Raw genomic sequence first — 25,948 nt, forward strand, 5'->3', positions numbered from 1 at the left:
GTGGATGTGCACATCCATCATTGAAGGGCAGTTGAAGGCAGTCCCACTGTTTTAGTTTCTTGCATTATTTCCCCCTCGTCCCACTGTTTACCACAAGGGGGTTATGGGAACTGGTGCTCATGGCAACCAAAGCAAACACGTTTAGGTAGCGCAAGCTTTTCGCCGGGTATTTTAAAATACCAATCTACACAGTATAACCACAAAACGGAGGGCAGTCATGGCTTTTTGTGATGGCCTGTATTTTGAAAGAATAGGAGCTATTCAACAAAGCATGCACAAAAGGTAAGTAAAGTTGTTCATTTTCTACAGTTTTAAAAGGCCTGTTATAAAACCACGATCTATAGTGAGTGACTGCCCGAAGAAGAGGTATCCTACAGTACTCAGCTGGCTGATGATGCTTAGGCTAGCCAATGGCTAGTTAGCTAGCCAGCTAGTTTGATTGCAGAACTGTGTCGATATTTTCTTGTCAGATAGCATATGGCAGCTACGCAAGACATACAACAGCACTAACCTCTGTGTTGTTAACTTACGGTTGCTTAGTTGTTGATTTGCTGTTTATTCAGCTTGCTAATGTTAGAGCTTGCTGTATATCGGAACGCGGTGTTGGGTACAGCGATGCTAGCTAGCTAGCTCTAGTAAAAGTGGAAGTCCTCTTCAGCTTCTTTGCACGTTAACGTCAGTTGACTATTTGTCAAACTATCCCCGTAGCCAATATACTGTCCCTATAGAATGAATTGTGTAGTGAGTTATTATACTTGTTCAGTATTATTTTAGATAATGTGTTTTTTGCTGTAATTTTGCTGTATTTAGCTTACAAAGGGGGATTCAAACTTGTGACCTCTTGATCTGCAGACTTTACCACTATACATATTCATTTAAAAACTAAACTTTCATATATTGTAGAACTGTGTAACAACTATAGACTTGTAAACTTGCTGAACTGAATTGAGATGCCTGGTGAAAATTCTCCTCAAAATTCTTGCAGGGAGAAGAGGAGACTGGAGTTGGAGAGAGTGTTGTTTGCCTATTCTAGATCTGATAAGCGAATGTAAGTTTTCCACTACCAGATACAGTCTGCAGTGGTACATTATCAAAATACTAAGATTTAATAACATTAGACTTTTCTCATTAAACAATTGGATTAAGAATGTGTTTTTATGTCTTTATTTAGGATTGTGTCTCAATTAAAAGTGATATGCTAGTCTTGTCCTCATGCATTTTAATAACATACTTTCACTTCCCTTAGCTCACAGTTAAAGTGTGCCAAACTACATGGTCATCTCAAGGAAATCTGTGAAAGAGAGAGGCAAGCGAAAGTGAGGAACCTGGAGTTACTGAGAGACGTGGAGCGCATTGAGACCAATATGAAGGACCAGCATCATGACCATAGCTCCCTGCACCAACACAAGGTACCTGCAACACCAAAGTGACACTCCCCATCTCTTACTGTAGCGTCATGCTTCTTACACATTTTCAATGTGATTTTTATTGTCTTCTACAAACCCTAGTTGTGCAACAGTCAGAATAATCATAAAACATTGTAGCAGAAACCTGTGGCAGTGTTCTGTTTAGTAATGTGTTGACTCTTCACTGTTCCAGCAATAGGAAACGCTTTAGAAAATATGATAGGCCTTCATGTAGCATCCTTATTCTCAATAGTAGTATTATGCTCTAATTGTCACACTGTCGGGATATTTCCTCTCATTTGCTTGATGTAACAATAGTAAACACTTGAACACTGCAATTTATCACTGCAAGCAAATGAGCAAGAGAGAAAACAATGAGAGAGTCAGATTATCACTTAAAACTCAACAACAGTGCTCAACAGCTTAATATCAAATTAACAAAATTGGTTAATTATAACTCGCTAAATTAATTGCCCAATATTGAGACACTGAAGTACCCCAGAGGTTTATCCCCCCTCCCCCAGCAGTTGCTTTGTTTCCTCCACATGCTTAATGAATCAGACATTTGTTGTCATGTCATTTCTTTTTATAATTTTCTTTCTCAAGGTAAGCTAATGTGGTTTTTTGTTCTATCCTCTAGATTAATAGCAACATCCTAAAAGTATGGATGTGCCTTTCATGTATGACAGACTTTTGTAACCCTAGTTCGATTATTTAAAATAATCTGAACACCCTATAATAATTCTCTGTGGATTGTATACTATGGTAAATAGGATGCCATCTGTTTATTTACGGGTCTATAGAAATAGTTGATCTTTATTGACACATACCGTACCGTTCTATCTAATTCTAATGATTATAATCATTTGTAACACTGACTTTATCTCCCACTGGAAAATCGGTGCAAATAGATAACGAGTGTATTTAGCGTTTTTGATTAACAGAAGTCGCCTTTTTATGTGGAAATTGGTATTGTTATGAAGAAAAGGCCTTTGCTGTTCGACTTAATCCCTTTGCCCTTAACTGCACCATTAGACTGTTTAATTGGAGTTGGGATTAGAGCAGTCAGTCTGGCTACTCAGATAATTGATTAAGAGTGTTGGCAGCCAGTGTAGAGGACACTCACTGGGGAATACCCGTGGTGACTGACGCAAACGTTTTGGACACTTTTGTATTTCCTCCCTCATGTTTGCAGATCATGTTTAACTCAGTATTAATGTTTTAAAGAAACCGTTCGTGTTTACACATGTCTAGATTATGTAAATGACCTGTGAGACATGTCAATTATCCTAGTATATTATTGTACCAGTATTGGAAAGCAATTGTTGTAGTAGCATGGGAATTTTATTTCATTATAATTATATCATACTGCATATTACTTGTGGTTAATTTGTTTTTAGATTAATAATGTATTGTTGTTGTTTTCCCAGCTTGAATTCTTCAATCGGATTTCCAAATGTACGGCTCTAAGGAAAAAGAAAGAACAGCAAAGTGATGAAGAAAATAAGGTAATAAGTGATATCTTGAAATGTCAATCTTAATTAGTAAAATAAATTCGAACCCAGTGTTTCTTCACAAACATAAATCCTTGCTTTTTCTTATAGCTATTGCAGTGTTTCTTTGTCTACTTTTTGTAATTCCCTATTCACAGTGTGATTATTGTTTGAGACAGTGCACTAATACCTGACCAACCGTGTTGATATCAAGAAAACCTATCTATACATATCTAGCCCTTTTGTAGAATATGTAGGCTTGACATATTACATTTGGGTCACAGTCATGGAAAATAAGTACTTGTATGCCTTTACGATGTTGAATTTCTTTTTTGTTATGTATACAAGTATAATGCAAATCTCGACTATAGCAAACTGAGTTGTCCACATTTTAGAACAACAAAGAAAAGTAGACATTATGCAAAGAAAATCTGTGGAGGAGTCTACGTTTAAACTGTGTATCTGTAAAAGCACAGCTGCCTAATCCTGTCTGGTGCATCTGTACAAATGGTGTAGTTCAAGCCCATAGCTGCCTCTCCCTTCACTTAAAGCAGTTAAAGCTCTTTTAGATGAAATGTCTAAGACATCTCATAATAACTTGGAGCATGCTGTCTAGAGCAGTCACTTGTGACTGTGTGCAAAACCCCCCTCAGCTTGGCGATATTGTAATGAGCAAAATGGTACCGTCACTCCATTATGCATACAAGCCATTGCTGGCAGTGTGCATGTCCCTCAGGCTGCAGCATTCATTAAGGGAAGCTTACCGGCCTGAAAGCTGGAGACAGATGATAACGGGATATGATTTTCATATTTAATACATTCCTTGGAAGAGCACGCGCGTGCCGCAGATTGATAGAAGAATCAATTGCTACTTTAGTGAAACACTTTCTACTTTGCCCTGCAGCTACCGATGGAATCACTCAGCCAAGAAATTAACTTTTCCTCTTTTTTACCTACTTTGTGGATCTGCTGGGCGGGCAGCATGGTTTACAGTGAATGTTATTAAGCAGCTAACTGTTTGGTATTTAAGACTCTTATCAGAAAAGAAACAGAAGCCATGCTTTTTGTTATTATGTTTGGGGGAAGGTTTTTTTTTCTCCCTCCCCCTAACAGTGCCATTGCAGACATGAATCACAACTGTCGTAAAGGATTGCTAATAAGATTAAAAGTTAATACATTGATCGCGCAACAATGTTCTGAAAAATGATTTGAAAACAATTCTGACCTTGCCCCAATGAACTGTCAGCATTCCAACACAAAGAAGTGTGACTTTTTAAAAGACTCCAGAATAGAGTTCATTCAGATAAAATCTTTTATGACCTCATTTGTGAGGGTCATACTTGACTGTACTGCTGACAAAAACAAGTATACATGTAATAAAACTATAACTTAAAGTGCAAACTAGAGTATGGAATCACTGCTTAGGTCATTTCCCATCCATGAACAGAACATTTAGTGTAATATTTTGTTAGCATGTGGTATACATTGAAAAGTGTACTTAACCATTGTTAAAGTAGATGTCATTGCTCTAAAATCTTTGTTAATGTTGTAGACAATTGCTGTTTACACAACAAACTTGTAATCTATACCAACGGGACTTGACTTGACAATAAAATGCATAGTATTGTTTATAATTCACGTCCGTGTTACATATTTTGCTATATTTATTTTTACAGGCAGCTTTTTTACACACACATGAGCAGGGTGAATCTCTGTCTCGCCTGGCTAAGGATTTATACAATCCAGCCACAGTATTCATGGGTCGCCAGACCTCCGGAGTGTCTGCAGCTGAAGATGCCACCACAAGTGTACACTCATGCCAAGCACTGCATCCTTCGCCCAATCGTCGTCTGCGCTCCTCCGAACGCCCGCCAAGTGGCCTTTTGAAGGACTCCAAAGTTTCCGGAGAGGCAACCGCCGGCAGCCGGGCGCATTTATCAGATGACATTTCAGGCTCAAACGATTCCCCCGACGGATGTCATTTGAGTGACAAACATGAAAGGATGACGGCGGCGGTTGCATCGGTCTGTGCCTTCACAGCAGGCACCAGCGTGCCTTGTGGAGCTGATCAACAACCTCTGTCACCTCCAGCGACCTTGACGAGGCCCTTGAAGAATAGTCCGTCTCCAAGTGGAGCAGGTCCTGAGTGTGAGAGGAATTCATCTGCAGAATACAGTCACTCCAGAGAAGCTGCCCATCACAATGTCATAACCGAGCAGGGGGAGAAAGGCCTCCTGAAATCAACACATGGACCCGACTTTAGAAAAGAATCTCAAGATGAGCCAGGTTTGATATGATGTTGTACTGTTCCCGATGCTGGGCTGTGGTTAGTATACTGTGTTTTTCAGTTTTTTAAATTATTGTTTTAATGTCATTCTCTGTGTGTCTCCAATGCCGTTTCGAGAACTTTAATTCCAAAGAAGATTTCCAATCCGTCGCACAGTAACTCAAATCATTTTTTACTGTTTGTTTTCAGAGAGAAGTGTGAGCGTGAGCATCTCCAGTTCCAGCGTGGAGCTCTCAGTGACCAGTGGAAGTGACCTCTCCATCTCCCTCACAGAGTCTGAGCTGGCTGAGGTGTCCGAGGGTGGGCCCCACCACCCAGACGTCCCTCCTACCAGGAGGACTGAAGGATCATCGGGCCTACCTGAGAAGAGTAGTTTGCCTGTGGAAAGCGAACACCACAGCACCAGTTTACACAGTCTGGAATCTCTCCACACTGCAGACAGAAAGACCAGACCCCAATCAAGTAGTGGATCCACATCTCTAGAAACATCCTCAGGAAGGTAGGCTGTCTCTGATACCGTTTTTAAATACAAGTGTGAACTATTTAAAGGCATTTGCTGGCAGTTTTTTTGGGGGTGTCAAATTCTACCTACATTAATATGTTTATCGTTGAGTTAGGCAAACAAAGAGAATGCTACAGAGAATATCTAGCTTCAATATAACTATAAACTCAGATGGTCAGCCATCCTGAAGTTGGCCTTGTGTGATAATGCTACAAGCACCCACGCTCCCCCTCTCACACCCCCCACCCCCTGTGCCACATCTGCGGCTGACAGAGAGGATCATGGGAGTCACGGTCCACACAACCTCGCTCTTAGTTCTGCTCAGCTGTGGCAACAGTCCACTTTGTAGGGAGGGCTGGAGACCCATGGCAGACGTTATTGCCATAATCCAAGATAATGCTGTAACGGAGCAATTTTCTGCTCGAGAGACCTCAGGAAGTCGCCTTGGAGGAGGAAATTTGTGGCTGAATAGAGTGTTCTGGAGGGTGGGCATGTGGACAGCACTTATAGTACAGCAACAAATCCAATGCATGATGGCCTTGGTGTTGAGGATCCCATTGTTTTGTGGTTTGGATTGTACAGAATGTGAATATGCCAGAACATGGATACAAAGTAACAGTCATGAACTGAGTAGACAATACTGATTTTCACCCTCTCATTTCAGTCCGTGAGATAAACATTCTGCTCTCTATGTTTTTGCATGGTTTGTATGTTTCTGAATTATCTTTTTTTACCAAATAAGATGGCATTTTATTGGTGACAACAGATCTGATGGCTGTCTAGATTGTAGTTTTTTTCACCTTGAGATAGATCGTTTGTAAGACATACTTTGGTCTTACCCACAATGACCTCCATGACAGACAACAGGGAGAATGGGGGTGGTGAGGACCGTGCTGGTATTGTTAACACAGAGCCCTGTGTATGAGGAGAAAACTAAGACTTTGATTTAAAGCCTAAGTCTCCCAGCCTCTCTAACGTCAAGGTTAGAGTTGATATCGCTCTTCCCATTTAGCTCACAAGCAGGGCAAAGAAGCCAGGGCAATTCATTAGATTATCCCATTATATTTTCCTTGCAGTGTGGCAGGGTGAGGGAGTGAAGGACAGCAACAACCCCCAGGTTTCTTTAGTGTTCATAATAATGGGCCCATAGTGTTTCTCTCTCAAACAAGGATGTCGTTTTTCCCCTCATAGTGTGGCTGCCCAACATTTCTTCACATACTGTAAACACTAACAAGGGTGTGTTATGTACTGAACAGTCTTGTTTATTGTATGGCGGTTAGGCCTGTTGTCATGAATAGTCTCATGAATAACTTTTATTCACCATCAACGAGGGAGGCTACACCATACTTTCGGCTGATTATTATTTTGAATTGGTTGTGGACGATGTAATTACTTTTCCTATTATTATAGAAGTGTTGCTCTCCCTGTGCTTCTGAAAACAGCTGAAAAGAATATTCCTTTCCTTTTTCATCATATCTTGAAATTATAAGGTTATACATTATTTTCCTTTAGAAGGGTATTGCACCCTAAAAAAACAACCACAGGTATCCTTAAATACGTTTTTCTCCATGAAGCCTCTGCAATGAGCTTTTAGATCTGTGATACAGTATATTTTCCCAGTACCCTTAGTATATATTGTGTGTGATGAAATGCCCTGACACCAATCATTCCTGTGAGACTATTAAATGTGGGAAATCACCCAGAAGGCTCCATTGAACATGGTTTCAGTGTAATATTGCCAAAGAGGCTGACCTGGTCCTTGCTCGCGATCTATACACTCCTAATGATATCGAGATGTGGCTACTGTCTCTCTCACACTCTCTCACTCACATTCACTGCAACACGAAAAGTGAGGTTGGAGACCTTACAGCGAATCCCTACAACAATCCAAAGGTCTGTGACATACACAACAAATCCCCCCCCCCCCCAAAGGTCCCCCTTTGAAGAGCACTGACAAATAAAGTGGAGAGAAAGATGATGACTATTTCAAGGCCCACGCTTTTGGGAGGGGGGGCCGAAGGCAGAGCTTTTGCCCATGCTACTTCAGTTGTATTGAAGAGGACTTAGCCCAGATGGATTGTGCACTACAGAATGTCATGGATATAATTCAAGCTTCCAGCTTAATCAGAATGTTACCAGGAAACAACCTGCAAAAGAGAAGGAGCAATTGTTTGCTGACCCTTAACCCTGAAACCCATTATGGATTGTCATAAATTCTTTTTGCCCCTTTTATGTTTGGGGGGCTCAGGATCTCAACTCGGGCTTTTCTGGGGAATTCAATGAAGGCCACCCAGAGCTTAATGCTCCAGAAAGAAATGGATTTCTAAAATCCACATGCATTAGGCATCCATCACTAATTTTTTGTACACGCTCCTTACAGAACCAGCTCAAATTGGAAATCTCCCACCAAAAACCATAAAAATATTGTCTTAGGCATTTTTCTTTTGGTTAGGGGGTTGAGAATTGTGTTTGTCCTTGAAGCTGGTGGAATGAATACATTTCTATACGAAGGTCTTCTTTAAGAAATCTTTTTTTGACCTCATTGTACACCATTCACAGCTCATACACAATTTACCAAGGAGTCCATCACTCCATATCAATGGACAGTTAATTGAAAGGTTGTGGCCTTAGCTGTGACCACATCACTGTTGTGGTCTGACTTCAGGAACAGACCTTGAGGACCCCAGTGGAATCAAATGACCTGGAAGGACTGCGACAAATATTGATCTGCTCGTCTCAGCCATTTTCTTTCTCTTTGAGTCTTTAATGCCGTAGCATTTGTGTTCTTTCAGGCTCTCCCAGGAAGGACTGTTTCATCTGTTGGAGAGCATTGAAGGACGGCTCCGTGGGGAGCAAACTAATATCTACTCAGTCTCAACACTTGGAGAGAGGAAACGCAACATGCTGATCAGGTGAACTGTTGCTCATAATTAGCCTAATCAAAATGTATATTAGTTTTATCCCGAGTTTTGCTGCAATTGTATTCTATTATCATCAAGTAGTGTTGGTGGATTTGGAAGGAAATGCATTGTCCTACCGCCAAGGGCTTTCACTTTATATCAAGTGTCATCATTTGGCTCCCAACCACACTCTCACAGACACATCTTGGTTTCCAAGGGGTTTTCAAACACACTGGAGTGTCATAGTAACCACATTAAGCAGCTGAATGATGTGCCGGGACTATTGGATGTCAGGGAGAAGCAGTGAATGTAGGAAGCGGCCATTGTAGTTTACTCAGAGTTGTTATCAGAAAAGAAATGATTAGGAAACAAATGTGAAAGAATCTGAATGGCTTCGAAGAAGCTACTGCCTCTTGTCCAATTATCCTTCCAAACAATTGGAGCATAAAAGGGGCAGGCTAAAGGATGCCACCTAAAGCAAGACTCTGGGGGGACCCCTGCTGTGGCCTTAGGCTGTAAATGGGTTATTGTGTACTGTAGCTTATATGTGAGAGAGCTTGTATTTGTGTACTGTACGTTAAGTGAATGTGTGTGAGATACGTTTCCAACTGCTGAGCGTTTTTATGTGTGTGTGTGTGTGCGTGTGTGCTCATGTGTGTTTGTGTGCATGCGACGCGTGGGTGTGTGTTGCATGCCCGAGTGTGCACACGCTTGGGTGTACGCGCCTGTGTGTGTGTGTGTGCCCCCCATACCCCTGACCTGCAGGGCTGAGCCCCAGGCACCCTGGCAGTTATAGCTCACTGCTCTCTATATATTGGGCAGCCTCTGTAACACCAGGGCAGCGGGCGTGAATGGAGAGGACCTTGAAGCATGTGGAGCCGTCGTCCTTCATCAGCTTCAGAGGTTGTCATGCAGCACGTCAAAGGGCTGCCTGTTACCGGAGGAGATAGTTAGAGCTCATGGCTCCAACGCAGAACCCTGGCACATAAGGTAAGGAAGGATTTATGTGAAGGCACCATCCAAGATGAGACTGCTTCATGTCAGTCGTTTTGAACTGAGGGTTTGGGTGTGAGTGGAGGGGGGGGGGGGGGGGGGTAAGGTGCTGACGTTATGTGTTCTGTTTGTAATACTGACCAGGAAAGAGGTGATTGTGATGATATATTATGTGTAGATTGTCAGTAGTGCTGTGACCCTTTGATAGTCACCTGCAGTGTTTTCAGGCCTGACTTGATTTCATGGACGTCATTTCATACAGTAGGCCTGTCTTTTCAGTATATTAATCAGCTGTTTGATAAAAGTATAGCCTTTTTTGACAGACATTAGTTGGGTTTGTTTCAGTTTTCAAGATATTTGAGCCTTTAAGATGTAAGGTGTGTGTGTAAGTCTGTGTATGTGAAGAGTGTTCACACGTAGAAATGTCCAACTCCTGCTCCTGTCGTAAATGGGAACAATAATGGAGTCATTCAAAACCGAGATATCAGTGCTCTACAAGTGACAGAGTTCAATAGACCAATCTCTCCATTCCAAATAAAAATTACAAATTTTTAAAGATGAATTCCACTTTTCAGACAAAGAGTAGATTAGATGTTTTTTTAACAGTTTGACTAGAGAACACTGGCGAACACTGGCGAAGGGGCATACACTTGGGGAGATTGTATGGAACGGCTATTCGTGTCACAGTCCTTCACAAAATGTAAAGGTCATTCCGCAAACCTTCAGTGGCGTTGCTAGCTGTGTGAATGTCATGGGCAAATTAAATGCCCCTATCTGTGACTTCCATTTCTTTTGATAATGAGTAGTCACACTTTGAGCCAAAGCTCTGCTCTGCCTCAATACTTCATTGATTTCTGGGAGACCTTTTCCTCTAGCGTGTTCACAGGCTAAAGAAACACATTCTAAGATGTCATTTATACCCCACTGGCCTGCTGAGGTGCCTATTGGCTGTTTCACCTTTTTGCTGTATCCTTGGGTTCCCTTTTGTTCAATAAGTTCCATTTTTTATTTTTCTTGAATGAAAAGAGTTCTTACTCACCGTAAACTCCAACAATTCAATTCAATAACTATGCATCAAGTATTTAATTTTTTGCATCAAAGCACCTTGGCAAAATGTTAGAATGTGTGACCGCAGTTCATACTTACAGTTCAAATTAATTTTGAAGTAGATGGGGGTTTTTTGTCATTGTGACTCACTTCCATTTGAAAACCTTTCACTCCAACTTCAAAGGAATGAGAAAACATTTCTTAAATTCAGTGTGTACTGTACACCTTCCATTCATCCCGCCTCTCCATCTCTCTCTCATGGTTGGGCCCCTCCCTCCATTCCCTCCATCCCCTCTCCACAGCTCCAGTCTCCCCAATGATGCCGCTCCACTGTGGGATCGCTGGTTCAAGCACGCCCTCCTGCTCAAGGACCAGCGTGTGCTCAGCACAGAGCGCCTGGTCCAGCTGTTCACCCCGGTGCTGCTGCCGCACCACGCCTCCTACAGCCAAAAGGTAGACTAGCACCCCACCTCCACATGCACCCACGCTGGAGGGGCTCGTTCTTTTTAAAGGGATAGTTCACTCTAAATTCACGCAATCCTTTTTTGCTTCCCTTTTTCTGTAGAGGATTGCCTTTCTCTGAGAATTGTAGGATGACAGTTTTGTGTGAACTGTTCCGTTCAATTAAAGGGGGACCTTTCCTCTTCATGATACACTAGGTAAATAATTACAACCATTCAGAAGGGAGTAGTTATTCCTCAGAGGTACTCTCTTTCTCTTTGTCTACACTTCTAGGTATGGATCTTTGCTTACTCATCAGATTACTCCATGAGCTGACCTTGACCAAAGGGAAACATTGACCCAGGCACTAATTGTAAATAACAGGCTCTGCCCCGACTCCTTTCATCCCATGGCTTATTCTCCTGAAAAACACAAGCATTTAATTCGTTATTAGCTGGAGTATTGCCGTGGCCCAGGCCTGCGTGAATGAGGAACCCATTTAGACCTTCTTCACAACAGCGGCAGGAGTCTTTGAAATTCCCTCCTCATTGACCTTGCTGCAGAGTATGCCCAATTAAACTGGGGAGGAAATTACAGTGAATATTCACATGGCCCACTTACGCCCCAAAGGTGATGCAAAGAGTAAGGTCCCCTATTGAAACCAATCTTACATCCTATCTTGGTGCCTTTGTGTCCAGGTCCATTTTAAAAACCGTTGCATGCAACCACATTAAAAATCTAATCTGAAAACATACAATATCAGTCCATCTTTTAACAATCAATGGAGGGCCCAAAGTATTTGCCCCTTACAACAAAGGAGGAGACTTATTTATTTCTCCCCCAAAAGCTATTATACCTCAATGCAATTTTCTGAACAGGCCTGCTGGCGTTTTAGCTGTGCTTCATGTGGCAGGGAGATGTGACCACGACATCCCTGACGTGAGAGAGGTAGAGAGAGGTAGAGAGAGGTAGAGAGAGGTAGAGAGAGGTAGAGAGAGGTTGTAGAGGCTCTTGAAAATATGTACTGACAAAGGGACGTGAGGTGCCGCCATCCTGATCATCGTGTCCAAGTACATCAGGATGAGCTTGAGTGTAACCTCTCTGCCTCATAACAGTGTATTCTCCATCGCTGTCACACACACAAAAACAAACAGGGTTTCCATTTACGTCTTGCGGCACAGCTCCAGCCACTCGGTGACAAACAGGAGCATGCAGCTCGCATGCACGCTCTCAAAGAGGCCCTTTGAATATTCAAGTACCAACAGTCGCGTTCATTGATATTTAAAAGACAGTGTGTCTGTGAGAGCACTCTGGACCATGGACCATTTCACTATAGTATAGTATATACTGTGTTGGAAAGCCCTATCAGAAACAAGGATCAAGACAGTTTTTTGCTCCATACTAAGACCCAGGAGATCAGTTTCATGTTTGTTTGTGGTCTTGTTCCTCTCTGGTGACATGAAAGCACATACAGACTGTCAATCTCTTCCCAGTGACCTGCTGATAACAACTTACATTGTACCACGCACTTAAAGTTAACGTGTGTTTCTTAAATCCTCCTGATCAGCCCCTTCATATTACTCATCATTAAAAGTTGCTAACAGCCATCTGAGGCGGAGAGAAGGGCTTTGATGACAGGAGAGCGAGGAAGAGAGACAGAGGCCTATCTCTCAGATGACGATGGCTGGGTTTGATATGCGGAGAGTGTGTGGGGGGAGCGTGTGTGGGGGGGAGCGTGTGTGGGAGGTGTCTGTGTGTGGAGGGATCTCGCTGCTTCTCATCACACACCACAGCTCCTCTTAATTGTGTATCCTCATCTCCCCCGAGATTAAGGAGTGGAGAGGGAGGCAGAGAGGCAGTTTCCTCTCAGTCCTCTCACACAGGAGATAGCAGCCAACGTGTTGCACATTAACGCCAGGATGATTGCATTCTTTAGACGCTTGTCTAATCTCATGCATGAGAAGAGTGAGAGAGCAAGGTTTGTGTGTGTGTGTGTGTGTGTGTGTGTGTGTGTGAGTGAGTGAAATAGAGGGAAAGAAGGAGAAAAAAAAAAACATTTGAGAGAAAGAGAGTGAGTGAGAGAATTAATCTCTTGGTTAAATGAGAGTGAATTTGAAGTAAAAAATGTTCCCCCCTGCCAAGCGTTTGAAGCATGCTGCGCTCTGTAGAGCAGCCAGGGCTGGGGTAAATGACTTACCTAATCTCTAGGAGTTCAATTTGACGCTCCTTTCACAATATGGATTAATTAGACAGTGGTTTTAATTTGTGCTCGCACACAGGCCAAAGTGTTGCTGAGGACACTACTCTCCCGGTCAAGTGAGGATGAGGAGGGCCCTACGGAGAAGAGTGGTTCATCTTCCTGCGGCCTGCCCTCCCTCCTGGATGACAGTGGAAAGGCGCGAACCCTGGGGCCAGCCCAGGAGCATCGGAATGCCGACAGGATGCAAGGTCATACCCCCCCCCCCCCCCCCCACCTATTTGTCTTGTCTATCACATTGTCAGGTGAAGAGAAAATAAACAGCAGACTCCAGCTTGTAGGGTGTGGTGATGCTGGGTAAGACAGGGAGACTATACATGAGAGAGGTATCAAGGCAGTATGTACCCCCAAGATCTCCCAGTGTGGATCCACAGCTAAGATAGCAAAGCTACTTCATATAAGCTTTAAGCCGTTTAAGCACACAAAGGGGGAAATGTTTTCTTAAGGATATGTTTTCACACTAGGACTAGGAGCGCGACAATGTAGGTATTCTACCCAATTGTCCAGAAGGGGGCAGGTAAGTAATTTCGCTGTGATTGGTGGTGACATCAACTCGATCTTGGGAGTAGCAATTTTTCTGGAGGTATGAGCAAATCGCCGCGCAGAAACCAAATTTTCCCCCTCTATCATGAAAGAAATCACTTTCACCATGGGCCTTCTTTCTTCCCCCTGAATCCCCCACCACCCCAGTCTTCATAGGGCCCTCTATTCAGAGAGAAAGAAAGCCCATGTGAGCCCCCACCCTCTCTACCCCCTCCCCCTTCCCAGCCTTCCCCTCCTGGCTCTGAGCCTCACTGTGGGCTTCTCTTTTCTTACAGGAGTACAAAGTGGTGAAGAGGACAGCCAGGACGAAAGCCCTGTGGAAAGTATTCCTATTAGAGGTAAAAAGGCAGCACCAAGGCCTGGCATTCACACTTCTTGTGTGTCGTTTGTTTTCCTCCCACGGGCAGCCAATAATGGGTTCTTTTAAATGGATGGCCCGGCTAGGATGATCAAGGTGAGCGCGGGGTCAGAGTCCCACCTGAAGAGCCGCGCTAGTTCCTCTAATTATCTTCGAGTAAAACACTGGCATGTTTTCAGCAAGTCAGAGGACAAGGGAGAAATTGATTATTTGCAGGGGGGCCCCCCGTTATAATGCGGGGGCCCGGTTTAATTGTAAGGATACCGGGGGTACAGAGAGAGAGATCTGTCATTGGCTCTCATTATCTTCTAAACAATGCTCTGGCGAGGTGGACTTGAAAAGACTAGATGTGAAGGCATCCTGAAAGCACCCAGGGTAGCCAGGCCAGACTACCACAGCTCACAAATGTAAAACGATACATTATTAAACTTGGCGAATCGTGTTTCATACTGGGCTTTTCATGTGGTAGCATCCCCCTAGGTGCCGCACGACAACAAAAATGAGTCTGGCCTCGCTTCGCTACTAATCAAAAGGGAAACATTGAAGGAGCTATGAAAACAGGGTCCTGGAAACAGGACTGAAGCCACCGCTGGGAACTTCAGCAAGTGATGTATATCTCTGCTAGCACATACTGGAGATAGGAACTCATAGTAATTAGTTACATGTGTGTGCCTACAAGCCCACTGTGACATGCTCTTAATAGATCAACACAAAAAAAGCCCTTTAATCAAAACCAGTGAAATGGATGGATTTACAGAAACATTTTATATAGGTTTTAATGAGTGGCTGAAAATACGAGAGGGGAATTTTTTCGGAACCAAAATGGGTCTGATCGAAGCAACATCAACCATAACAGGCTTGTTACTTATTTCATATGTTTCCCATCTTTTCTTGTTGTTACATTCACATTACCCAGTCCTCTTTTTTACCACCAAATATGGATTTTGATTGACCAATGTATGCGCGTGAGGACGGCATTGCCCCCCTTCACACAACTGTCCATTTACGCTATCTACATCTGTTCTATTGATTTCTCCCCCTGCCTGTGTGTTAGTCCTCAAACCTGATACCTACTCCACAGTGTAGGAAAGGTCCTGACAAGTGCTTTACAACAGCAAATCAATCACTGTCGTCCTAGTAGGGGTGCTAGCCAACGCGATACCCAGATAATGTCTGTAGGTGATTATGGTCTGGTGGAAACTGTTGCTCCCCTCTGCTGGTGTAGACCCAAGGCTTAAATCAACAGCTTAGTGATGTTGTCACCCACTCTGTCCATCCCAAGACCCAAAGACTGAGCCACCAGAGCGTGTTGTCTCATCAAATAGAGAGCCTCTGAAAGTTGGAAAACCTGGGTCTTAAGCAAATATTTGACTGGCCCATTTTGTGTGTCTCTCTGTGTGTGTGCCTTTCTTTTTTTGTGAACAGAGACAAAAGCATATCAGCTGCTTAAACAATCGGCTACACAGGAGAAGTTGAAAAGCTCTGGAGGAGAGGAGGAGGAGGACGAGGAGGGGGGTCTGTCAGGTAGGGAGAGACACCTCCAGCCAGTCAGACGGCCAGCTAGCTACTGAAGCCTAACCATTGGTCAACACTGGCCATATGTCAAACCATCCCATAAAGAAAGCCTGTAACAAAGACCACATTTCTCATGTCAGTAGACTGTTTGAAAGAGAGCAAAAGGGCACAGCTTTTGGTTTCACCTAGCCATTCGTATCACCATGAATATCCAACATTAGATTATCTCCTAATAAGATGCACCACATTCACCATTTTCATCTGTCTTGTTTGCTCTTTAAGGAAGAAACGATGGCCATGAAGAGGACCGGGGGAGGGCTGAGCGCTCCTCACATCAAGACCCTTACCCCTGGTAAGAACATTGTTGTTATTCACAGGGGCCACAGGAAATAGGCCACCAGACAGCAAAGTGCTTGATGTACATTTGCATGTCGCTCTCATAATTCCCAGTTCATTTCCATAAGATCAAGGGGATGCCACCCATTAACTCGCGCACCAAAACAAAAGGTCCTAAAAAACCTCTCCATCAGGGTTCATCGGGTTTAAAGAGGAAATAAAACACGTAAACTGTTGCCAGGCGAAACCAATCAAAATCCAAAATCTTAGTTTGGTGGGCCTGTGCCAAGTGTGCAAACACATAGAAGTCAAGAAGAGAATTCAAGACAACTGTTATGGAAGCTGAACTCTCAAGTACGAGCGACGACGGAGAGTCTGCTCATTTGTAGTCCTCGAATCACATTTAAGCCGCTCAAATCAGAACACTGAGTGGCTGCTGGAAGGGGGAAAAAGAACATCGGACAGTAAATAACCGCAGTGCGCTAACGCCCGTTTCCTACATTTGAATATCAACACGACTTCATCAGATGTGCAATTGCATGGCTCGGGGTCCTCTGAGCGCCTCTTCACCGGGAGCCCATTTAGGGAGCAGTAATGGTTGGGTAAACGTTATGAGGAATAATCTTCTCTGATTTCATGTGATTATGGTGCACCATGCTGACACAAGGGCCTGAAGTCTACATCTCCCCGGCCAGGCCAGCGGGCTCTTCCAGTCTCCCTATTAGTCCAGGGAAGGGCATAATGGCCTGGCTCCATTGAGGTTGTACTGGCTGCCTCTGCTAGCCTCCCGATGACCACCCTCTTTAATAAACATGAGCCAATTTCGGCTCCAGAGCCTCTCACTTCGGCCCTGTCTCCCTGTCATTAAGGCACGTGGGAAGTCTAGAGCTGAGGTGATAAAACCGAACCGGGATGGGAAAAAGAAAAGGAGACAAAGAGTGAGCTCTGATGAGCCACCGGTCATGTAAACAAACCCAAATGGGACTAATGAGTAGTTTTGCATGCTTAACACTCTTAATAATCTTGCCGGGTAGGAGGAAGCTGTTGCACAGGAAGGTTAAGAGCTGGTCACTGTCATCCCTCATCCTGGTCTTCTGTTATTCTCTTTTTCTTCTTTTTTTGCTGGATGCTTGTTTAAGCATTCCACTTATGCTTATGACAGTCTCTTCTTGCGCTTTATTGCTTCTACAAGTGGTCTGAAAGGCCTGCTCTTGAACACAAGCATAACACTGCATGCTCTGCCCTGTTTCTTTCTTTCCCTCTTTAGGTCTCTCTCTTTCTCTGTGTTTCTCTCCTCTCTCACTATATATGTATCTTTTTTTATGTCTCATCCTCATTATAACTCATCCTCGCCTTCTGCCTCTCCTCCCTCTCTAGTCGTCCTTTGCGCTTGGTAATTATTTGCTTTATTTTGTTAGTGAGCTGATGAGTGACATCAAAAGGAGTTGTGCTGGACTTGAAATACAAAAATGTCTTCCCCTCTGTTGTCTTAGACAATAATTATGATTTGCCAGTTAAGCCTGGACTACAGGCGAGGGATTGTAGTTTAAAGCAGAGGCTTTGGTGCAAAAAATGCATTTATAGCCCTTTGTGTCGTTCCTCATTATGTGTGGGCCCGATTCATTAAGTAATTGGTTTGCAGTTGTTTACATGAGTATTAAGGCCCTCTATTCAGGGGCCTTTGAGAGATACATTGTGCAAATGTTGCATGTTATGAATGCAGAATGAGAGGCGGGGGGCCAGGCCTATTGGCCAAACACTGCACTCGGCTGAAAAGCAACAGAAAAGCACAGGGAGCTGCTTTGCATAGCAATGACTCGGCCTTAATAAGCTTTACAGATTAAATACATGCAGTCTATACAAGATGCAAAGAGATACTCTTAACACATTTATATGTGCTCATTTCACTATTATGGCCTCACAGAGAATTGGGGTCTTTCATATTCCTTTTTTCTCTCTTTCTGTCCGTCTCTCTCTCTCTCTCCCACACAGTGTTTTCAGCTTGATACTTCATAGAATTTGCCGTTTATTGTATTATAAATCACCAGGAGAAGTAGACAGATCTGCAACTGTTTATTAAGGATTCATCCATTAGAAATCTTTTGCTGCCTTTGTAAGTGCCAAAGCAAAATCACTTCGTGGTTGAGTGGAAATGAAAGGAATAATACACGAAGGAGTGAGTCTTAATAAGCAGCTGCACTCCATGTAAAGACCACTTGTTCCCCTTTGTCCAAGGGTGCATGCCACTGCTTCCTCTTGTGCAAAGAATCATTTTACTTTTATTCTTTCTCTTTTTTTGTTTCTTACTGTAGGCATTTCAGATTGAGCTTCTCTCAAGTTTTTATTTTTGTTCCACACACAACACAACAGATCTCTCCAGTCATCAGTCGAAGTGCAGTGTTTGGCATGCCTCGTCCCTGCTTGACAAAAACCTTGACTTGACAATTAGTGTTTGCGGCTTTTCCTTGGACTACAGGATGTGTACGGGCATTTGCCCCCAATCACTCCCTGCCAAAGTGTCATAATCAGAAGTTGGCCCGCTCTGTGGTTGAGTGGAGGCAGGGGGAAGCGATGTGTGTGGCATCTCTCACAGCACAGAAAAGAGGGAGGGAGAGGGACGGAGAGCTGGAGGTAGAGAAGAGAAGGAGAGAGGTAGGTAGAGACAGGCATATTTTTGTTCAGCCAGTGGAATCAAATGTAGACAAATATTGTTGACATTAAAGACTGCAGGTCAAACGGAGATACATGAGACTGGACCTTTTTGTTTTAGCCAGTAAAACAATCTCACCCAGGCACACACATCCCCCCTCTCGCCCTTCTCCCTCACGTTAGCCATAACAATGTCATTTACATTTAGTCATTTAGCAAACGCTCTTATCCAGAGCGACTTACAGCAAGTACAAGGACACAACGTCATTTGCAGAGCTGGGAATCGAACCGGCAACCTTCTGATTACTAGCCCGATTCCCTAACCGCTCAGCCACCTGACTCCCTTAGATTCGGGGAGGATCATCCAGCGGTTACCCGCAGTGTCGGTGAGCCTCCTCGCACTCCTTCAGTGGGGTCCAGGGCTTGGTGTAGGGCTGGGACACAGACTGGAGCAGACTCATAGACAGGGAGGTGAAGGCAGCATTTAGAGGCAGCAGCCAGAGGAGGTCACTCTCCTGTTCTGGCTGCTCTCCTCTCCGTGTCCATCATTAGCCTTCTGCCAAGAGGAGAGTTCACATCCAGACACTGTCTCCCTGGTTATCCTAGACCCAGTTTCACACTCTTTCCCCAATGTTTTGTTTGGAATTGCATTGCACATTATTTACCTGTATTTTATTTTGTAAATATTGTTTTAGCCTTTTTGTAAAGTATTGTGTATTTATTGAAATCATTATGTTGAATAATACTAAGAAGGCATAATCTGAAGTAGATATCGTCCTAAATTGCAGGGAATTAAGTAGTCTCGATTTCTAGTTTCTATGTTGAATCATTGCATGCATTGCATCTCAGAAAAAGCTAATCAGCCGTCAGCAAATGGACTAGTGCTCACGTGCATGTCAGTGGCTCTTTATTTTCCACGGTTGCAGTACCCCTCCATGACCAGCAGAGAGCACTCACATGTTAGAGAGCACCAAGTGGAAATGATGGCCGCCCAGGGTTGCTGCTACCCCCCTGCCCTCCTCCCCCCCCACCCGCCCAAGTGCTACATCCTGGTACAATATAGGGCTGTTTGAAACGTCTAAACAGAGCCTAAACAATGTTGCTGTGGGTCAGAGCACGGACGGGAGTAGGAGTTGATGGGGATGATGAGGTGATGGGTCTCCCTTTACCTTTAGACAAGCGCCGCTGTGCTAGAGTGCCTGTGCTATTAGCATTTATGTGTGGGTGGCAGCCCAGAGCTTAAAAAAGATAGGGTAAATAAAGGTAGCATATTTTACCGATCATCTGTGCACAGTCAGTATGAAATGCCGAGGTAAGCATTATTGTTCATACAGAATCAACATTGTACTTTGTTGGTTTTTCATGATTCATGTACAGGACAGAAGTTTTGATCCACTTTTACCTTTTTTATGATCTGCCTGATAAGAACACTAGATGCTGTAATGTCAGCAAGTGTTTGCTTGTCACAGGAACCTATTATATATATTAAGAATAAAGGTATTCAATATTTTATTTAGTCTGTTCATAAATAGCGACCCACACATGTATGAATAATTAACATGAAGGTAAAAATTGTAAAAAAAAAAAAGGAGTCAGATGGCTGAGCGGTGAGGGAATCGGGCTAGTAATCCGAAGGTTTCCAGTTCGATTCCCGGTCATGCCAACTGACGTTGTGTCCTTGGGCAAGGCACTTCACCCTACTTGCCTCGGGGGAATGTCCCTGTACTTACTGTAAGTCGCTCTGGATAAGAGCGTCTGCTAAATGACTAAATGTAATGTAAATGTATAAGCTTGTGCACCCAAATCTCATTGTAATGTAAATATATGATCAACAGACAATGATCAAAACAATAATGCACCAATCTCAAAAGAGGACATGGCATATTGTAAACAATCATACAAGCTAAGAGACAGAGAGGGAGAAGGTTGCTCCAAAGGGGACATTTCAATAGGTGTAATTTGCATCATTTTTCACATTACATTCACCTTCATCTGCTGGGGGCATGCCAAACAGAGGCCGGCCCAGTCTTCCATATTCAGATCATTGCCTCAATTAAGGGAAAACTCAACCGAAGATGAACCGGCATAAATGTTTATGGAAATGGAATATTAGATTGGAGGGGTCAACGCCAGGCTGGGCTTTCTATGGTAATAGCCCAGTCTTGAAATCAGCCTTGTCCTCATCTGAAGTGGAACAGCTGATAGACGGTTCCCATACAGAGGAAAGTAAAAGAAAAGAAAAGCCTATTTTACTCCCTGATACCGCAGTCATTATTGTGACAGGGGAAACAAAGACATAGTTTTGTATTGATAATTTCAGCCTATTTCTTATTTTTTTTTTCTTGTTTCTGACTCTTTGGATATTTTGCCCTGGCTCACTTTGTTTCCCTTGGATTAGCAAGGTAGTTCACTTCTTCTTATGAGAGTGATTGTGTGTGATGTAGAGCCCAAGGCTGTCATCATCTTGCATCTAACTTAGAGCTATAGTAATATACTCCGCCACAGCATAGAATTACATTTAAGGCTTACCTTACACTATAACTACAGTTGGTTCCCTGAACATTATTTTAAGTGTTTATAGAAAATGTGAAGCAAAAACCTATTTTAATTGCCCTGAAAGTACTTCATGGCTGCACTTGCCAGAATTACTACGTGACCATGTTAGTAATAATCATCTGTGCAAAATGACACCTTACTCTGCCTTTCTCGACTAAAGCAACCTTGTAGTAAGCGGCAAAGAAAACATTTGGGGTAAATAGTTGATTTAAATGTTCACACTATAAAACACACCACGTTTAAGGTTATCACTAGCTAGCTTTTAAATCAAAGTGCCTGATAAAAAGCAAACAGACACAACAGGAGAAGCGGTTTGTCAGGAGGACACACGTACATGGTGCTCTTTCAGAAGCACACCGACAGGCTGATTATTTGTGATTGCGTCCTTGTACTGTTGTCCCTAGTTTCCACTTTGTTGACCTTGCTTGTCTTTGCCCGGCTCTTATTTTGATTTGCCCATTTTCCGTGCCAGAGGTTTACAGATGTGGTCTGTGTCCTTTTGCATGCATCTTCCATCGTTGCCATTATTATACCCCCCCAAAAAACGTAGGACCGCGTGAGTGTGTGAGGTAAGTCTGTAATGTTTATGGCTCCTGTGTCATTTGATGCACCTATGGCAAAGTAATCTACTAACAGTCACAGTAATAAATTATAGTTTTATTTTCCCCACAACTTGTTGAGGGATGTCACTGGGATATATTTCAATAGGATCAGAGTTAATGCAATTTAGTATTAAGTGTGCACAGACTACAGACCATCACATTTATTTGCCCATGACTTATCTCTAAAAAAATTAAGCAGGGCCATTGTAAGGATGGCAATCAAGCTAGTCAGGGGTTTGAATAGAGAATAACATAGATGTAGATTGAGCAACACTTGATGATATGGTTGCTCATCTGGTGAGAACAATACTTTTAGACAAATGTTCTGTATGGATATACGATAACCTGAGAGATGATGATTAGTGCAGGGATGGGATGGGGGGGGTACATTGTGGGCCTTTGAATAGGTCCTGTGATGATGTAAATTGAAGAGGAGGCCTTTAAAAGTGGAACGGGGGCTTATTGCATATGCATCGAGACAGATCAAAGCCTTTTCGGGGGTCACACATTTACATTGCCATATCGTTGGCGCTATGGGAACCCAGTAACCCTGTTCCTGGACCACTTCTAAATAAAGAGGGCCTTGTGGAAGTCCTTCAGTGCGATTAGAACAGGAGTCAAGGTAGTTTCCTTTGGTGTTCTCTCCCTCTAAAATGGGCTTAGCTAGCAAATCTCTCCCCTTGAAGATGGGAGAGGTATCCCAACAACATGCATGTTATGCACACATTTTGGCTAGAGCATTGGTAAAGAGGTCTAAAGGTGCATGCTGTGCATTTTAAGGTGTTTCTGTACAGCTAACAAAAATCTCATGTTGATCACTTTGGTTTCTTCATCTACATGGTATTCATATAATCCCTGGGTCAATAAAAAACAGTTTTTTATTGTCTGTATTCTTTATATTCCCAGGAAAGGAAAAATTAATCAGAAAATCCCAGCTGTTCAGTCAAAAGGTGAGTTACATTTTTGGGGGGGTTACAATTTATTGTTGAAAACTCAAAATGTACTGATAAATTCAGTGGAGAGCTGTTGTTGTTGGCATTATTACTGTGTCTATCCCACTCTGATTGTTACCATATCACTGTTGTAGACCGGTATCCCTTCATAATGGTCAGCTGTGTGAGATGTTTGGTTAAGTTGCTTGGACTGATAGGTTTAAAGGCCATATAAGATAATAATTAAACCATAATTGTATAATACCAAACTCTTATTGGATGTAAATATGAATATATATGGGTACTGGACTGTAGTCAAGGATGAGGCAGACAGAATGATAGTGAGCTGATACTATCATATATGCTATGGGCTGATGATAAACCTGTGCCAGGGACTGGTTAGGCTAGTTCCCGTTTCTAATTAGATAGAAAAGAATCAATAACTACTCGGGAGTCTGATGGCTGAGCGGTTAGGGAAGCGGGCTAGTAATCAGAAGGTTGCCAGTTCGATTCCCGGTCGTGCAAAATGACGTTGTGTCCTTGGGCAAGGCACTTCACCCTACTTGCCTTGGGGGCTATGTCCCTCTACTTACTGTAAGTCGCTCTGTACTTTTTCATCTGATATCAGTCTTTTTCACTAATATACCATCTACTATTGACAACTCGTTTGTTGTTTTTGAAACGGTCGTCTAACATAGCGAGCAGAGCCAAATATGTCTGTACAGTGTACATTAAGGCCAAGGGTAGCAATGGATAAGAGGGCTTTAAATTGCAAAGGATTACAGGTTTAGGATCTAAAGTAACAGGTTTGTCAGGTTCAAGAGCTTGCCATAAATTAAGCCACTGGCAAAATTACAAAAAAAATGTTATAATTACATTTACATTTAGTCATTTAGCAGACGCTCTTATCCAGAGCGACTTACAGTAAGTACACAGACATTCCCCCAAGGCAAGTAGGGTGAAGTGCCTTGCCCAAGGACACAACGTCAGTCAGCACAGCCCGGAATCAAACCAGCAACGTTCGGATTACTAGCCCAATTCCCTAACCGCTCAGCCACCTGACTCCCGACTTGACTTAAAATGTACTTAGTTTACATTTAGTCATTTAGCAGACGCTCTTATCCAGAGAGTTTACCTTAATTCTAAATCATTCTTGTTCTGTCATCAGCTTTTTGGGGAGAATCAGATGACAGCAACTCAGAGATCGAAGCCGCACTACGCCCTCAACCCTTTGACACAAACAATGATGACTCTGAAGATTTCTATGACTGAATATGTTCTTACATCACCAAGTGCAAAAAGTGGGTGTAAGTAATGTCTTCCTGCTCTGTGTTAAATCCTTCCCATCTGATTATATAGTCTAAATCATATTCATGCTGTATCATAAAAACAAATAATATAGTTGAAACCTTTTTCTGCCGCTAAAGTATGTGAAGAGTTTTCAAACACACTGATGTTAACCCTGCTTCAGTCTCTCTATCTGAACGACTCTCACACCTCATAATAACAGCTTGAAATAGATTAAACAGATCTTTTAAAGCGATTTGTTTGCAGTAGGCTGTAAATCATGTATTTTGAATGCTGCAAGCAACTCCGAGTGGTCTGCATCTAGCATGCTTGAGTGTAGTGATGTGAGTCACCTGTGAAATGACAAAGACAATGGCCACTCTGGATGCTACCAAATGAACTGTGAACCCTTTGAAGAGGCTTGTATCCCAGGACAAGACAGAGCCTATCATCAAGCTCTGAATGGAAATACAGCAAAAAAAAAACAGTTGACAAAAGGCCCGGGACCATAGTTTTGGAGCCGTTTTATCGGCAGCAAGAAATGTTTAGCTCCAGTTTTATTTGAACTTGCTCTTAGGTATCCCTTGCCTGTAGTACAGTAATGTTGATATAAGGATGTCTTGCATAAGTGTCAAAACCAGGTCTAAAGTCTTACAAGCATATTTCACTAACTTGCTACATATTTAGCTTCTTAATAGCCATTTTATTGTGTAGGTCCCAATCTTGATTCACATCAAGTTCATCACGTCTGTAGCAATCTACTGCAAAGCCTACATTCCACAAAATAGTGTAATATTGGAGAAGCTCTGGCGTTCAGTTCATCAGTATGATTCCATTAGTCAGCTTTTAGGTGACTTTATATGCCTGAACCTTCTAAAGGAGGACTCAACACTCATTATCACTAATGGCTGCAGCCAGCCCTGACCTACCACAGAAAGGGAATGTGTTGGAATTATTTGGAGTTTGCTAAAAGGCTTCCCTAACATAATATCTATGTTAAGGAGCATGTCAACAGACACTTGTGTGTGTGACAGATGGCTTAGAGGAGAAGTGGAGTTACATTGTACTGGCGAGTAACAACACAATAAACATTTTTTAAGAGAACTTTTTTCCCCAGGTGGACTCGTTTCTGAGAGGCAATGATTATATTCAGCATTTAGCACATGACATTCACCATATTCCATCAGTCTGTGTATTCTCAGCAATATTCTTCCATTTATTTTTCACTTTATTACAATGCAAGTTACAATACAGTAGATTTCCAATTAATCTTACTGATTTAGCAAGGAACACCACCTCAGCAGGTCCAACAGGTGGAGTTGCATGTTATACATGGGTTATTTCTCCATAATTGTATTATATATATAATGGAAATAAAATTGTATATAATATATCCCAAAATGTGTACTGTGAGTTATATTGCAAAATAGTGTATGTTTACTTTAGATCATAAATAGATACAATTATAAAATCACTCAAAGGGAAGTTTTCTTTCTCTCTCTATGTAAACGAAATACATGGCTGACCATACGGAATATATTTATTCAATGCGATGGTTGATGAGAATGTGTATTACTTCCCTTGTTTCATAATATGAAGGTTTAACCCAACTTCTACTTGCCTTTAATACAGAAAAAAAAACGTTTTTGCTCCCAAACAAGGTACCATGCAAGGTTACTTTTGGAGGGATTGTGAAAAAGTTTGCAAAGTGCTTTACGTACTTACGCAAGTATTTTATTATCTACGGTTATTGTTATGGATGCTCTGGATAAGAGCGTCTGCTAAATGATTAAATAAATGATTAAATGTTATTATAGAAACTATATATTTTTGAAGACAATCAA

At 42.5% G+C, this 25,948-nt stretch overlaps 1 protein-coding gene across 1 annotated transcript; it reads left to right on the forward strand.

Annotated features, from left to right (window-relative positions):
- Positions 1 to 217: 217 nt before the first annotated feature.
- kiz (kizuna centrosomal protein) lies at positions 218 to 25,493 on the forward strand. Its single transcript, XM_067243504.1, has 15 exons — positions 218 to 282; positions 986 to 1,048; positions 1,247 to 1,409; positions 2,837 to 2,914; positions 4,576 to 5,185; positions 5,376 to 5,685; positions 8,481 to 8,600; positions 9,411 to 9,578; positions 10,931 to 11,081; positions 13,349 to 13,517; positions 14,145 to 14,207; positions 15,653 to 15,751; positions 16,025 to 16,094; positions 22,792 to 22,835; positions 23,986 to 25,493. Exons 1-15 carry the CDS (start codon positions 218 to 220, stop codon positions 24,087 to 24,089), a joined length of 2,277 nt encoding a protein of 758 aa, XP_067099605.1. The 3' UTR covers positions 24,090 to 25,493.
- Positions 25,494 to 25,948: the final 455 nt, after the last annotated feature.

Source organism: Osmerus mordax, chromosome 9 (genome assembly GCF_038355195.1).
Source record: "Osmerus mordax isolate fOsmMor3 chromosome 9, fOsmMor3.pri, whole genome shotgun sequence".
Taxonomy (NCBI): Eukaryota; Metazoa; Chordata; class Actinopteri; order Osmeriformes; family Osmeridae; genus Osmerus; species Osmerus mordax.